We start from the raw sequence: 16,111 nt of genomic DNA on the forward strand, positions 1-16,111 counted from the left end.
CTTGTGTCAGCAGTGCACACTCTCACCAGGAGCGTATTGATTGTACTGTCCGTGTGGGATGGCTCCAGAAAGCCAGCAACACACGACATAAACAATGCAGTGTCTACACTGATACTGCATCAACCTAATTACATTGACTGTAACTCTATGCCACTTGGGGAGGTGCTGTTACTAAATCAGAATAGAGAGGCACTTTTACATTGGCGGGAGCCAAATTTAAGTGAATATAATACCACATCTAGGTCAACACAAGTCTATATAACCCCGTAGCGTAGATCAGACCTAATGCACTTAAAGTGGTGTAACCTCCAGTGTGGATCCAGCTACATTGGTATATAGCTATGTCAGCATATAACCGGGGTGGCAAAACTGTGGCTCGTGAGCCGCATGCAGCTCCTTTACAGTTAATGTGCAGCTCACGGACCGCCTATGCCCCCACCCCTATTCTCCGCCTACCAGACTGGGTTGGGGAGCTTGAAGCTTCTGCTCTGTGGCAGGATGATGGTGGATCTAGAGCAAGGGTTCTCACAACTGGGGGATTGTGACCCCTCATGGGGTCACAAGATTATGGGAGGTCATGAGCTGTCAGCCCCTGCGCATGCTGGTAAAGGTGGCACAGCGGGGGGAAGGTTGTCATAGTCTGAAATATTTTCAAAGGGGGTCCCAGCAAAAAAAAGTTTGAGAACCCCTGGGCTAGAGGATTCTGCCCAGCAGGGGGGTGAGGATCTTGGGGGGGTCAGTAAATTTGGCTACCCCAGTATATAAGGCTCTTTTATACCGGCATAATTGTATCCACACTAGGACTGATAGCAGTACAGCTATTGTGGTTAAACATCTCATCCCTAATGGAAATCGTTATTCTAGGACAAACACTACCTGCAAATGAGACTTCAATGAAATGCAGGCAGAATCATCCGCCTTTTTTCCTCCCTTCTAATTAAAGCCCCGCGTGGAGGTGTATTCTGCCAGTCTCCAAGGTGTTGCCTTTGCCTGAGCCAGGGCCTGACTGTTGCTCACATGGCACCTCTCTCCTCCAGCACAGCACTGGCACGCGAGGGCTGCTGGCGGGAGGCAGCCGAGCTAGGATCTGGCCCCCAGGCAGTGCAGGCTGCTCCAGGGCAGAGTCTGCATCTTCCTCTCCGGGCCCTTTGCATTACTCCCGGCGGGGGAAGCTGCCCCAGTCCGCTGCAGGGCATAGGGCTCCCCGGCTCCTGAGGGCAGGCTGCGGGGCGGGAAGGGGAGCTTTGGCCCTAATGTGTACAGCGCCAAGCACACCCTGCCGTGGCGAGAAGCTGGCCCCTGCCTCGCTCCAAGGCCAGGCCGCGGGAATCCATCGGGCCCGTGCGAGCAGCCCCGCGGACAACACACGGCGCGGCAGCCGGAGCCAGCCCGTGCGTGAGGGGACTGCCTGCCTCGGGGACGGGGCCACAAAATGGCGCCGCCCCTGCCTTCCCCTCCCCCTCCGAGTGCCAGACCCCGCTCCATCCCCCCTCTGAAACCAGCCCTCCCCCGGGGGCGGCAGCGAGGGCGGGCGAGCCCTCCCCTCCATTCGCTGCCCTGAGGCTGAAATCGCTCCCCCCCCGCCCCGCCAGCTCCCTCGGGGCCCGCTGCCGCCGCCGCCTCCTCGGCGTGGCGTGGGGCCGCGGGCCGGCCTGAGGGTGGCGGCCTGCGGGCCAGGCTCCCTCAGCCACCACGGGGCGCGCTGTGGGGCGCGCGCCGGCTTCCCCCAGCAGGTGGCAGCGGGGTCCCAGGCGGCGCCGCTGAGGCGGCTGCAGCAGCAGCGCCACACGCCAGCCGCCGACCCGAGCGCTTCCCTTCAACCCGTGGCGGTGGCTCCCCGACTCCCCGGAGGCGGCTGGCGGGCTCCCCGCACACAGCGAAGGTTTCGCCTGCGCCGGGAGATCAGCCCCCGGCAAAAGTTTGGGGTAGGAGACGGGAGCCCAGAGCCAACTTGTCCCCCGTCGCCGAGCCGCGCTTGGAACTGAAGTCTCCCAGCCCCGGTTTATTTTTGCTGATTAAAGAGACGGACCTTGGTCCTGCGGCTGGGTGGCTGCTGTGCAGCCTCCCCTCGCTCTGTGCCATCCCCTTTCTCTTCCCCTCCTCCCTCCTGCCCACACCATGGAGTTTACTGAGAGGAAGAGGAGCAGGAAATCCCAAAGCTTTAAACTGATCAACCAAGGTAAAGTGGGGGGGAGAGGGAGGGAAGGGCCGGTTGGAAGGGGAGGTGGGGGTTGGTTGTGTGACTTTTTGTTTATTTGTGTCTAAAAAGGACTTTCGGCTCGGCGTGGCTGGGTCTGAAAGGAGAAGAGCAGGATGTTATGAAATGTGGGCTTCTCCCTTCCCTCTGCCTCCTTCAATGTCTTGCTCTCTTCTGTTATTTATTATTATTTAACTCCCTGAAGCCTTGGATTTGGGTTTAAAACACCTCCCCCCCCCCCCCCATGAGGGCATGGTTTTCCAAGGCAGATGTTATCCAAAATAAAGTTGGATCGTAATTTCCTTGTAAACCCAGTTAACACACACACCCCCCCCCAAAAAAAAAAAAAAAAAAAAAAAAAGGCGAATCAGGAAATTAACAGAATAATGGTACTTGGGGAACAGAGAACCCTTTAGGTATTCAACTCCTGTGTGTGGGGTGTTTCCCCCTGTTGGTTGCGTACATACACGTATTTCAGATAAAAGCCTGGTAGAGGTGGCTTTTCTTTAAAAAATATAAAATAAAATCAACGTAGCTAATAAATTGTACATGGGTAAGGAGGAATTCATGTAACTTGTTCGCTCGGTGTGTGGTTGGTTGCGAAAAGAAGAGAGTTTTAAAAAGGATGTTGAAATACTTGCATTTATGTCGGGAAAAACAGACCCCTCCTTATTTCGATCTTTTTAAAAATCAGATAAAGTCGCTGGTGGTCAATTTCACGGGTGGACCTTAGGGCTTTAGGGTTTTATTTTGGTGGGGGTAAGTACTGCCAAGCCAGCTGATTAGATCTTTTACTCTCATTGATTTGACTTCCGTGTTTTCAAGTATTGAACTGAAATAGCTCCATGAAATGCTGTGTGTGTCCTGCATGCTAAGTTCAAGGCAAGTGACTTCTTTGGTGTAATAATCTCACACTTTTTTTTTTTTAATGTGAAGGTTCTGAACTTAGCATATTTAGGCATCCCTCTTCAGTCAATATTAGATGAAAACAAATTGGAAGCAAAGAAATTAAAAAACCTCACTTTGAGGAAATAATGAACAATTAAACATTACAATAGAATCTTGAGCATTGCACGTAACACAATTTTTTTTATCTGGAGGAATACTGTCAGGTCAAAATTGGCCAAAAAATTACTGTAGGTTTTGTAAAAACAAGCATTTCCAAAGAGAAGGCCAATAGAAATAGTTTAAAGTTCCAAAGGAAACTGTTTTTTTGTTTTAAAACAATTAACATTCTCCTGCATTACTTGTAATATAAACCTTGCAGATTTGGGACCGAACATGAGGATCTGAAAAGTAAGCTAATCAGTTGTTTGTATTTCCACACTGAGAAAACTGCAAGATGTAAAAAATACAAATAGTCAAAAGTAAATTAATATTTTAAAAACATTCATCATTAAGGTGTCATTTGTGATGTAGGTTAATAATTGTTTTGAATAATAGTTTTAAGTTTGATTCATAGATAACTAATTTTCACTGATGAATTCTTAGCTACTTTTGGTTTGTCTGAGAACTCTTCTGGTTATAGAAATTTAAAGAGACCCACCACACTAAATACAATTTCTCAAAAAGTTATATTTTGTTTCCAGGAGAATGGAGAAGATACAAATTGTATTTTAGCAAAGTAAGATTCAGCTTTCATGTACTTTTTTTTTTTTCTTTTTTCCATTTCCTATGCAAGTTGATTACAAAGATAATTATGTATAAATAACAAGAGTCCTGTAGCACCTTAAAGACTAACAAATTTCTGCGGGCATAAGCTTTCGTGGGCTGCAACCCACTTCGTCAGATGCATGAAGTGGAAATCACAGATAAGAGGTATACATAGACATCCAAGGGTAGGAAACATAACAATGGGGAGGGCTAGTGCTAACAAAGTCAGTTCAGTTAAGGTAGATGAGGCCTATTCACAACCTTTGGTTAGAAGGTGAGAATGTGTGAACAGTGACAATTACTTCTTGTAATGAGAGAACCATTTCAAGTCCCTGTTCAGACCCAATCTGATTGTGTCAAGTTTGCATATGAGTTCCAGCTCTGCAGTTTCTCGCTGAAGTCTGTTTTTGAAGTTTTTTTGTTGAAGAATGGCAACTTTCAAGTCAGCTACAGAGTGTCCTGGGAGATTGAAGTGCTCTCCTACTGGCTTATGGAGGTTACCATTTATGTTGTCTCTCTTTTACTCAGCCTGTGCTTCCTGCTTGAGTCATTCAGTAATGTAACAGTTCAGTGTTTACTGTCAGGACATTGATAGGGATTTCACAGGCCCTGGTCTGTGACATCTCAGGCAGAAGAAGGGAACTAAAGGAAACACCCAATGCTATGTTAATTTATATTATGTAAACTGTCCTGGTTACTGTATACTGTAGCCTCTTTCATCCCGAGGAATCTCAAAACATTTCATCATCATAATGAACTAATTCAAACTACTGTTCACATAGAATTGTGTATTCCTCCACTGAAAGGCAGCCATCTCTGGGTGAAATGCAGAAACTGTCATACAACAGTTCAAGACCAGTAAAGAGTACCATATCTAACTGGAGACATAGGGGAAATTTTAGAGAGACCACGTGCAATCTGTTTCTCTAAGTATTGTGAATGTGCCCGTCACTATAGTTTTTAAGCACTGTTACACACTTTTGCCCAGATTTTGACAATCTTCTTCAGGAGGAATAAAAATATAGAAAAAAATTAATAGTGTTTCAGATTCTGGTAAATCATGGGTTTTTTTCATTCTCACAAAAGCTTTTTCTCACCTTTCCATGCCTGGAACTTCAATTTTGGTCCCATGGGCTATGCAAGCTCATTCATCCATGTACCTGCCCCCATCCAAAAAACCAAAACCAATTCTCATTTCTTCTTCTTCTTCTTTCATCACTCACTTCCTCATCTTTCCTTCCTTATGTTCAGTCCTCATCATTCCCTTACATCCCTTCTGTCTGTCTGTCTGTCATGTTGCTGTATTTTTATGTGTGATTTTGGCTTGCTGCGTGGGATGGTGTTTTTTTGAGGTAGTCACACTAGTACTTTACAATTACAAATATATACTTGTTTATAATAAGGTTACTTATGGTTACTTATGTGATGATAAAGTTTGTATGTTAGGGCGTCTTTAAATTCTGGACCTGATTATTTTGTCAGAGAGGTGCCTTTCTCTTTAAAGTACCAATTGCATATGATACTCCTCCCTTTTGTTGTGCTTTATTCTGAATAGCTCCACTTTTCCACACATTAATTAAGGAAGCTTCACAACACCTTTATGAAGCAGGTCATTGTTATAAAAAACACTTTACGTAAGGAAAAACTGAGACATATGGAATTAAAGAACCTAGTCCTGGGAGGTGCTGAGCATGCTCAAGTCCCATCAATGTCAGTATGAGGTGCGCAACATCTCACAAGAGCAGCTTAGTACCTTATTATACAGTCCAAAGTGACTTGCACAAGGTCATGTAGTTACGGTCACAAGATCATGGTTACTATCAGGTTTGTCAGTAGCAGAACCAGAAATAGAATCCAGGCGTGCTGTCTCCCAGTATTCTCTGCTGTAAATGCTACTGTCTTCTTATATGCGTGTAAAGAAAATGGTTGCTTTTACTGAATGCACACCTGTGATCAGAGCTGGGGCTTTTGTATCCAAGTTCTTTTTCATTTGAAATAGAAAATCAACATTTTTATGAGAGCTAACATTTTTGTATGTTAGATGATGATACTGTGAAGATCATTTGCCATGTCTCAATATCCATACATAGCGCCCAATCCTGCTCCCATAGAAATTAAATGGCTAAATGACATCAGTGGCATAGTATCAGGCCACAGAGCTGAAAACCTATCCCATAATGTATATCACTCATTTTGTTTTGAGAAAAAGTGTGAAAGTTTCCCTTGGCCTGTAAGAAGGTAAAGTTTTCATTTGCATGATACATTTGCTTTCAATCTGTAAAGCAAGAATCCAGATAATTGGTATCTGGTGGGATAATTTGCTGTAAAAATGAGCACAGTAATTTAGGCCAGACATAGCTTGCCCCTAAAATCTGTGAAATATTTCAGTTCTCCTCAGTGTGAGCAAAGTTTTTAATGAAATGCTGATACAGGGCATGTTTTCTGTGGTTAATTTGATGTACATGGAATAAACTGCAGATATATTGATAAATGATGTAGTAAAGCTGTAGCAATGGGTTCAATGTTCATTTTTTCCAGATCACTTGAGCTCTAATTTTTTTTTTTATCATTTTTCATCCAGATTATCATCATGAGGTATATAAAATCTCTGATTGCAGCAATGATGTTAATGGGGAGACCAAAGAAACACAACCGGTTTTTTTAGGTATGTTCTTGTCGATTAATTTCTGAGCAACACAGCGTGGCCATTTGCAATTAGGGGGCAGTGCAAAGACAGAAGGTGTATGCCATTGTTTAATATGACATTCTTTTCAAGACCCTTTTATTTTACAAATTGCTAATATATCCTTTATTAACATTGCTAAAAGTTGTCGTTTCAGGCATAAATGCTTATTAGTGTCTACATACAGTGCTAATTATCACTCACTCACGGAGCCAGATGCTGACTGGGCAGTTCTGCAGCTCTCTGTTCACCCCATTTACATTGCATATTCACTGGCATGCTTCACTGGCAATAGTTTGTGTAATTGGGGCATTACATCTTTGACATCTGGATAACAGAAATTCAATTTCCAGGAAACTGCTATTTGTTTGGTGTTGCTTGTGCCACGGGTGGGACAGAGAATTAATGTGCTGTCTTAATATAATGTTGTTTCACCTCTGTGGCCTGGCTGCTAATCCTGCCATGGCAAAATTGAATTAAATTGACGGTCAAAAATGTGTAAAGAAAACCGAGAAATAATATATAGTCTACCTAACAACAGCTTGATGGGACAGGCTATCACTGAGTCACTCATCATTTTTGTAGCTGTGTATTTTTCTTTTTACATTTCCACTCCTGTCTTATCTAGAGTCTTATCTTGAGAGGTGCTGAGCATCTGCAGAAAAGAGCTAAGTGCCTTAACTTCAGCAGGAGTTGAAGATACTCAAGACATCACCTCATTAAGAGCCTGATCTAGCTCACACTGAAGTCAATATGAGTCTTTCAGTTGATATCAATGAGAATTGGTTATGAAAGCAAATCCAGTGTCTGTGATCCCGAATAGTCCCATTAAATTCAAATGAGTAAGAATTGTCAGTATTAAGCTATGGGTCTGATATTTGAATCGGTAAAGCCCCATAACCAAGGTTAAGATTTTGTCAAGGTTATTTTTAGTAAAAGTCAGGCAGAGGTCATGGGCAATAAACAAAAATTCAGGGAAGCCATGACCTCTCCCTGACTTTTACTAAAAATAACTTTCTATGACAAAATGGGGCTGACTGGGGATGAGGGGGTGACATGAGAGCATCAGGATAGGGGCTGGGAGCTCTGGGTCTGCGGATCCCCAACCGCCCTGTGGGACCTGTGGCTCAGAGCTGTGGGACCCCCTTGCCACTCACGGTGGCTTGGAGCTGTTGGGGCCCACTGCCCCCAACGGCTCATAGCTGAAAGGGACACCTGTGGCAGCTTGGAGCTCCGGGAACCCCCCTGCCCCCAGGGTTCCCCCACTGCTGGCTGCTTCTAGGAGCTCTGGGTCTCCCTGTCCCCCCACCCACGGGGCCAGGGAGCTGCTGGCTGACAGTTCTCTCTCCCCACCACACACACACAGACAGCTGAAGCAGAAAAAGTCAGAGGTCACAGGAAGTCAGATTCCGTGATTTCTGTGACCTCCGTGACATAATCTTATCCCTTACCCATAACTGTGTGGCAGATCCTGACAGCATGTCTGTTCTAGCACAGAGATGAGCATGCAAGTCCTTGAGGGGATTGTACCACTGTATCATGCAGACAATATAGACAAGGGTGGCTTTTAAAAAGTTGATTGCATGAATAACATTGTTTTCTTCAGTCTTTGTATTTTATTATCTTCACACAAATGTTGAAGTATAATGTAAGGTATCTCCTACCTGAATCTTTTTAGTGCTTTTGACTTGGAATTCATGCTCTATATTTGAAAGGTTAATGTGGAAAACTAATTATTATCCTGGTAGCCAAATGTGTGATGAGACATTTGTCTGTGTAATTAACAGTTAAGAACTTTTATAGTTTCATAAAATAGAATGCCACATACAGTATGCTGTGTGCATTTGATTTGAAGAGGTGTCCAAAACAGAAATGTTTATGGCTGATATAAAGTGGAACTGAAATGTACTGTAATGCAGGTGTCTGCATTTTACAGCATTTCACATTGTTAAAATGGAAGTCAGCAGATTAATAACTTTATTTTGTCATGATAAAATAAGTAATGTGTATTTGGAACAGTGCATAAGTTACTCAGTAATTCCAAGAATATATTCTGTTCCAGGAATAATATCCTTCACAATTTATTCATACAGAAAAAGTTGACTTCACATAAGTCTATGAAGTTACTTGTTAGTTTTAATAGCATTATATCCAGGTATGATTTTTTGTGGCGGCAGCTACTATTGTTAAGCTTCTAAAAAGATTTCTTTTATATAGCTGTTTTTTCAAATGGTCATAACTTTGTGAAATATTCATCTTTTTGGCTGAGATTTACTCTGCTTGATATCTGCCAAAAGGTGACAATCCCCTCCTCCCCCCCCCCTTTTTTTTAAATCATATAAGATAAGAATGGCTATACTGGTTCAGATCAATGTTCCATCTAGCCCAGTATCTTATCTTCCGACAGTGACCAGTGCCAGATGCTTCAAAGTTAATGAACAGAACAGGACGATTTAATGAGTGATCCGTTCCCTGTTCTCCAGTCCCAGCTTCCGGCAGTCAGAGGTTTAGGGACACCCAGAGCATCTTGGCTAATAGCCTTTGATGAACATATACTCCATGAATTTACTAATTTTTTTTTCAACTCAGTTGTGCTTTTGGCCTTCACAACATCCTCTGGCTACGAGTTCCTCAGATTGGCAGTGTGGTGTGTAAAATAGTACTTCCTTATGTTTGTTTTAAACCTGTTGCCTATTAATTTCATTGGGTGACCACAAATTCTTGTGTTATATGAAGGGGTAAATAACACTTAGTCACTTTCTCCACACAATTCATGATTTTATAGACCTCTACCATATCCCCCTTAGTCATCTCTTTTCCAAGCTGAACAGTCCCAGTCTTTTTAATCCCTCCTCACATGGAAACTCTTCCATACCCCTAATCATTTTTGTTGCTCTTCTCTGTACTTTTTCCAATTCTAATACGTATATCTTTTTAAGAGGGGGCGACCAGAACTGAATGCAGTATTCAAGGTGTGGGCATTTGTATAGTGGCATTATGATATTTTCTATCTTATTTTCTGTCCCTTTCCTAATGGTTCCTAGCATTCTTAAAATAAAAAATGGCTCAGTAGTTTTCAAGTGAGAGAGAAGTATGTGTGTTTAGGAGGATGGGATTTGAAGTACACTTTTCATTTTAAAAACAAATTCATGTGACCCTATTTTTTAGCTGTTGAACAGCCCTACAGCTGAAACATCTAGTTGTGGTTTCATAGTTGTACAGGAACCCTGCTCCAGGGGAAAATGTTCTTGATCTAACTGATTATAAGCTTTTGAAAATCTTATACCAAGCACACAGTAAAGCAGTGGTGCGCAAATTTTTCTGTTTGTGTTCTCCCCTCCCTCCCCATTAATGTAATGTGTCTGTGCCCCCCTCCAGTACTGCACAGCCAAGGCTTCCCAAACAGCAGAGCTTGGGCTGAAGGCAGAGCTGGGAGCAAAACTGCGGATGGGGAAGGATCTGGGGCTAGAGGCGGAGCTGGTCTGGGGTGGAGAGGGAATGAGGGCAGAGTGGAACTGGCCTGGGGTGGAGCTGGGCCTAGAGGCTGAATGGAATTGGGGAAGGAGCAAGGCTGGAAGCAGAGCAGAACTGGAAGTATGGCATACCCTCCCTGCACTCCATGGGGGCTGGCCTAAGCTCTGCCACACCCCCTGAAAGTTTCACAGTTTAGGAGCCCCTGTAATAAAGCGTGTTCCCCCCATCCCCCTACCTACCTGGTCCAAGGCTGATGCCTACTTCTGTTGAATTCAATAGCGAAACTCCCACTAATGGAGGATCTGACTCTAAGGCCCTGATCCTGTAACTTGCTCTTCTAAGATGGATGTTTGTGCCCATGTGGACCTTCTTTAACTTCACTCAGGTTCCACATGGGCTGAAGGGTCAGCCAACATCCTTGCAGGATTGGGGCCAAACTAAGGCCCCAACTAAGGAATGTTGCTATACCAGATGTGCATAATTTAGCTATAAAGTGAAGTGGCTAATCCCAGATAACTACAAAACAGCCAGGACAACTTTCCAGTTGTTTTGGGAAACCTACAATCTGATAAAAAGGATCCCCCTCCTGCCTCTACTTTCCCAGCCAAATACTTTCTTAATCTAAGGAAATGTGAACAGAGCTGGGAGGTGTGAGGTTGGCAGTCCTATCCCACCTTTTCTACTAACTCGCCTTCATAATTGCCTGCACCTCAAAACCATAATTTGGCGAGGTCTGAAGTGTTGTGTTTTTGAGGACTGAATGTTTTTGTGCTAGGAGAAATTCACCTTCTTTTGACCAAGTGTTTGTAAATAACATAGCCTGTGTATGACAGTTTTAGCTGGCTCATTAGTGATGCACATAAGAAAAGATGCACTGTGCATGCACATGTATGTAGTTGTATGCTTTAAACTCCCAGCTTCTCTGAAGTGCTTCGAATTGATCTGTGCAAATTCTTCAGATACGGCAGCTGAGTTCTGCTGGCCTTTGTCCAAGAGAGCAGCATTCTGGTGATGTTCTGAATAGAAGAACTTGAATGCTCTTTTGCAATTATTTGTAATTCAGTAGAACTTTGAAGCTGTGTAAAGCAAAAGGTAAAACTGACTAAATTTTCTAAATATTTCCTCACGTTTTATTTAAAATAAAAATTGGGGAGTTAAATTAAAAAGCTGTGCTAAGAGAACATTGAGTACATAAATTAAACAGATAACCTTAAAGTCAGAAAATGCCAAAGCAAAGGATGAACATAAAATCAGCTCTTCCCTCTTGTGCATATATATGTATTACAGTACAGATTTTAATTGCATGATCACATACCATTTCTTAACTACTAAAGTATAATCATATAATTTATTGCAGAACGTTGAGTAGCAAAGTTACGTAGTTCTGTGTACCACTGTGATAAAGACAGCCCATGAAATTCATCTATATGAAAAGTACACAGTGACCATACTACATGCATGTGAAGTATAACAATAAAGAAAAATAGTGAAAATATGCTGGTGAAGTAAGGATTTAGCATTAAATTACATTACCAGTGGTGTTTCATTAATCCAAGTTGCTGTAAATACACTGCTGTTACTTCATACAATTAAATATTTAGCACCTGGAAGCACACATGCATTTGTCAGTGGGAGAATTCAGTTTGTACCTGTTTTAATTTAAAGTATTTTGATGAGTCTCTCAGCAGTATTGTAAATCCTGTACATAAATTCTCACTCATTAAGGAAACAGCTTAATGTTATTTTAAAGAAACTACATCAGTTCCTCAGAAAAAGTAGTATCTGAGCTTTATTAAGACAGCTTGAAGTTAGGCCACATCAAAATTACAAATTAGTTACTCTTTGGCATACAATAGTTATAGTTGAACAAGAAACAATAAAAAGTATGTTTTGTAAAATACATCTTGGTTATGAGCATTTATTTAAAAAAATGCTTGTGATATATTAAAATAGGGCTGCAAAGGAGTGGAGCTGGGCCTGGAGATGTTGAAGCCAGGTCAGATGGGAGATGCACTGACTATGGGGAGGACAGCTGCAAAATCTGTCTCTGATGTTTATTTCTCCACTCAAGACCAAAGCTCTCCTTCAACATAGCTAGCCCCATTGGCACATTGGGGTTGCAGGATGCACAATTACAGACCCATATTGGTTATTAGTTTAAAAACAATAGGCTCCAATTCAGCAAGGTACCAAACCACATGCCTGTTATTTGTATTGTTGTCACCTGTGAGCCCCAATCATGGACCAGGACCCCATTGTGCTAGGTGTTATACAGACACACAACAAGACAGTCTCTGCCCCAAAGACCTTACAGTATAATTATAAGACAAGCGACAGCAGATGGATACAGACAGACAGATAGTGGAGTACAAGGAAACAATGAGAACATATTGGTCAACATGATGTGTAGTAGTCTCAACTGCCTAACTGTTGTCAAGTTATTTTAGGCATCATAGCAGCTTAACTTTCATGAATGGTCTCACTGAAGTCGATGAGACTGGCTATTCACATTCCTGAAGTTACGCATGTGCTTATTAAGTACCTTGCTGAATCAGAGCCATTATATATTTATTTCCAAAATCTGTTTTGTATAGCTGTTTTTCCGAAAAATGTTTGGTGTTTTTTGGTTTTTTTTTGGGGGGGGGGGAAGGAGGGGGTGGTATGTAAGAATGGAAATTGAAATCTTTTCCAAAGAAAAAATGATGCCAAGTAGCAGTGTCTTAAATGTAGGAGGATTGATTTGATCTGTTTCTTGATCTTCATTATTGCTCTTGCTTATAATGTTTGATTTTTTTCTATTACCAGTAAAAAATAGAAGCTTCTTATTTCAGAAGTAGTTATGATATTTCCTTATTACTAATGAAATGTAATACCTACTTTAATGAGCAAAATAGCTACTATCTGCCCAAAACACATATATTCATTCTGCAATCAGCAGTTTCATACATAAAATTAATATTTAAATGGTGCTGAGAGCATTAAAGTATGTAATTGTTATTATTTAAATGTGCTGAATTTATTTGAAACAGTTACATTTTTCTTGTACATATTTTCTTTTTTTTTTTTTTTTCATGTAATCTGCATTTTAAGGCATCCAGAAGAGGCTTTATAAGGTTGTACAGAATCTCATTATTATGAAATTCTGTGGACCAAGAGACCAATGCTTTTCCTGTTAAAGTCAATGGGAGCTATGCTGTTGATTTCAAAGAGAGCAGGGTCTATCCCTTAGTAGATAGCTTGCTCCTGTCTTTACAGTCTGATCCTGCATGCTTTTACTCTGACGAAACTCACATTGATGTCAATGTATGAGCAGGATTAGGATCATACAAGGATAGTGTATTTGAAACAGCTGTACCCATTGTTTCCTTCAGCAAAAAACAGCAAACCAAACAATAACAAAATTCGTATACATAAGGGCTTTAAAAACAGCATTAGGAAAGCCAAGATCAGAGTTTTTTAACCATAGATATCCAACCACTGCTGTATTAAAGCATAGCAGAAAACATAACTACCACTCAATTATGTCTTTTATTTTTATTTATTTGTTGTTTTGTAGTCCAGCACCTAGAAATTCTTATTGACATCTAAAATCACTAATCTCTATCCATTACCATTTTTGCTAATTTACAGTGATAACTGTGGCTCTGTTTTCATTAGGAGATGAAAGCCGGGAAATTAAAAAACAAATTACAGGGATGAGAAGATTACTGAATGACAGCACTGGAAGAATCTATCAGCGAGTTGGCAGAGAAGGAGAAAAACTGAAGGAAGAACCCCAGGATTTAGATATAGCCTGGGCCCAGCGCCTGACCGCCCTGGCAGACTCCCAGGCAAACCTCCATCCTTCTCAGAGTGGTGCATGGAATGAAGTATCACCCCAAACTAGCCATTTTTCAGGGCAATATGGAACTCGGTCTAAAACCTTCCAAAATCAAACAAGAACTGTAGGATCCAATGGTATGATCTAGATTAGATACTCCAAATAGTGTTTTTACTGTACTAAATATCTACCTGTGTTCAGATAATTATAGTATAAATAAATGATTGATAAATTATACTTCATAATTTACAAAATGTAATATAGGTATCACTTTGAAAGACTGTGGGTGTGGGCCTGATGCATGCTGCTCCCATAGGTCTTAGTTTTTAAAGTAGATTTCTAGTGGTAGGGCACAATATTAATATTTTCTTCTATACACTTTTTTTTGGTACTTATCAACGGCATTTTTACTGAATTCATAGCTCCTTAAGAGCCAGATTTTGTGGTCATATTCATACTGAGTGGCACAATGAAGTCAGTAGCACAGTGAATTGAGAGGATTGTTTGTGGAGTAAGATCCCCATCAGTGTGAGTAAGGGGGGCAGAATCAGGCTTAAATTACTTTTTACCTTCAGATATGAAATTCCATTGTAGCCATGATCTAAAATACCAGTTTTTCAACCCAGAGCACATGCAAATATAGGCTTTCGTTCTTATGGGGCCATCAGGAATAAGAGGTGATGGACCATGTAGTCCATCCCACTTCCAATGTAGGATTGTTCCCTGAAGTGGATGTTCCAGGGCTTTTAAATGTATTTTTTCCTAGTGCTTTAAATGTTCCAAATGAGCTTTCTCTACTCCCTTTGGGGATTCTTCAAAAATCTGCTAGGTCTTTCTGTCAGAGAAATTTCCCTGACATTCAACCTAAATTCAGAATTTCTAATATAAAACCTGCCTCAATTCTTATATCTCGTTTATCAAAATTTTAAATGGAAATTGCAAGCTTCTATCCTAAAACATGGTTCACTAAACTGCAGTTGTCTCCAGATACATTAATAATTATTGTGTGTCCTCATATAAAGACACACATGCATTCATCATTTGTGGAAGATGCAAAAATGATTACTGTTGTTTTTCCCTGTGCTGTACAAGAGAAAGTACTATCACTTCACTCAGAAGCTTAGACTCCAGTCCTTACTGGATTGACTGTATCCCTGTATAGACAATGATTGGACTCACATGTTCTGGGACATCCAGAGGATGGTGTTACAATAACTCAGCTTTTGTGGATTTGTTTGTTTTCGTGTGGCAGTATTTGACAATAACGTAGTGTTTATGGTCCTCTTAGGGGTTTGTTGTTGTTTTTAAGGAGAGATTTGAATGAATGGAGATGAGTGCCCTGTGCAGTGGGGTAGGGTGGGAGTTCCGAGTGTAGAAGACAGCACAGACAAGAGTTGAAGAAGAAGAAGGTTAAGGGGATGCAGGGATTATTGTAACCAAAGGAAAAAAATAACAGAGCAAAATTACAAAGCAAGGACTCGATCCTGCACCACTGAAGTCAGTGGGAGCTTTACTCAGATCAGGCCTTAAGGCACCAATCCTGCAAGCTGACCAGAATGGGCAGATTCCTGGGCTCATTTAGTGCCCCGTTGATTTTAGTGGAGGTCTCTCTGGGCACAGGGATCTGACTTAACATCCCAGTCCTGCAAACACTCATACACGTAAGTAATGAGTTTACAGAATCTGGGCCAAAATTATTTTTTGAGATATTTTTATTTCTCTGATTCTTTAGAGGCGCTGAGAGCAATGTGCCATCTTAATTGCTTTTTGGTTACACTGAAATTGTTTTTGATGAATTGCACTCAAGTGCTTTTCAAGAATAAATTTGTTAGTGTAATAATGTTGTTATACCAACATGATTTACTGTCAGCGGATCCTTTTGGAGGGAGAACCATCCTGGGGTACTTGCTGATTATGCAGAGAGAGCCACCAAGTGATGTATTTGTGTCTCCTCTATCATACAAGGCAGTATCAAATTCACATTCTGGCTTGCCTCCAGAATATAGGAAGATGGGTCTTTAAAGACTCCTCCATAAAAATAAAAAGTCTGCTCTCTTTTTAAAATTAAAAATTGATTTATAACAAGTAGAAAAGGGTTGCTTTTGTCCTCTAAAAATGATAAAGGTAGTGCTTGGAACAATGACTGAGACCATTCTACAAGATGTTTCTTACTCCACTGTTGAAACTGATTGGAAGAGAGATGATGGAAGAAAAATAAAAACTCCTTATGAATATGTATGAAGTTAGCAGAACTCTGCTTTGATTTGAAATACTGGTGGTCTCT

General features: G+C 41.5%; 1 protein-coding gene across 1 annotated transcript in view; it reads left to right on the forward strand.

Moving 5' to 3' along the window:
- Window positions 1–1,159: 1,159 nt before the first annotated feature.
- Window positions 1,160–16,111, forward strand: part of BEND7 (BEN domain containing 7) — a 53,408-nt gene continuing 38,456 nt past the window's right edge. The window contains 9 exon segments of the mRNA XM_067564583.1: window positions 1,160–1,466; window positions 1,469–1,558; window positions 1,561–1,706; window positions 1,709–1,853; window positions 1,856–1,908; window positions 1,910–2,063; window positions 2,066–2,179; window positions 6,432–6,515; window positions 13,665–13,964. Coding sequence (XP_067420684.1) covers window positions 1,433–1,466; window positions 1,469–1,558; window positions 1,561–1,706; window positions 1,709–1,853; window positions 1,856–1,908; window positions 1,910–2,063; window positions 2,066–2,179; window positions 6,432–6,515; window positions 13,665–13,964 — 1,120 coding nt within the window. The 5' untranslated portion in view covers window positions 1,160–1,432.

The sequence above is a fragment of the Emydura macquarii genome, unplaced genomic scaffold, assembly GCF_026122565.2.
Source record: "Emydura macquarii macquarii isolate MOO-44397 ecotype Brisbane River unplaced genomic scaffold, CSIRO-AGI_Emac_v2 contig_2636, whole genome shotgun sequence".
Lineage (NCBI taxonomy): Eukaryota > Metazoa > Chordata > Testudines > Chelidae > Emydura > Emydura macquarii.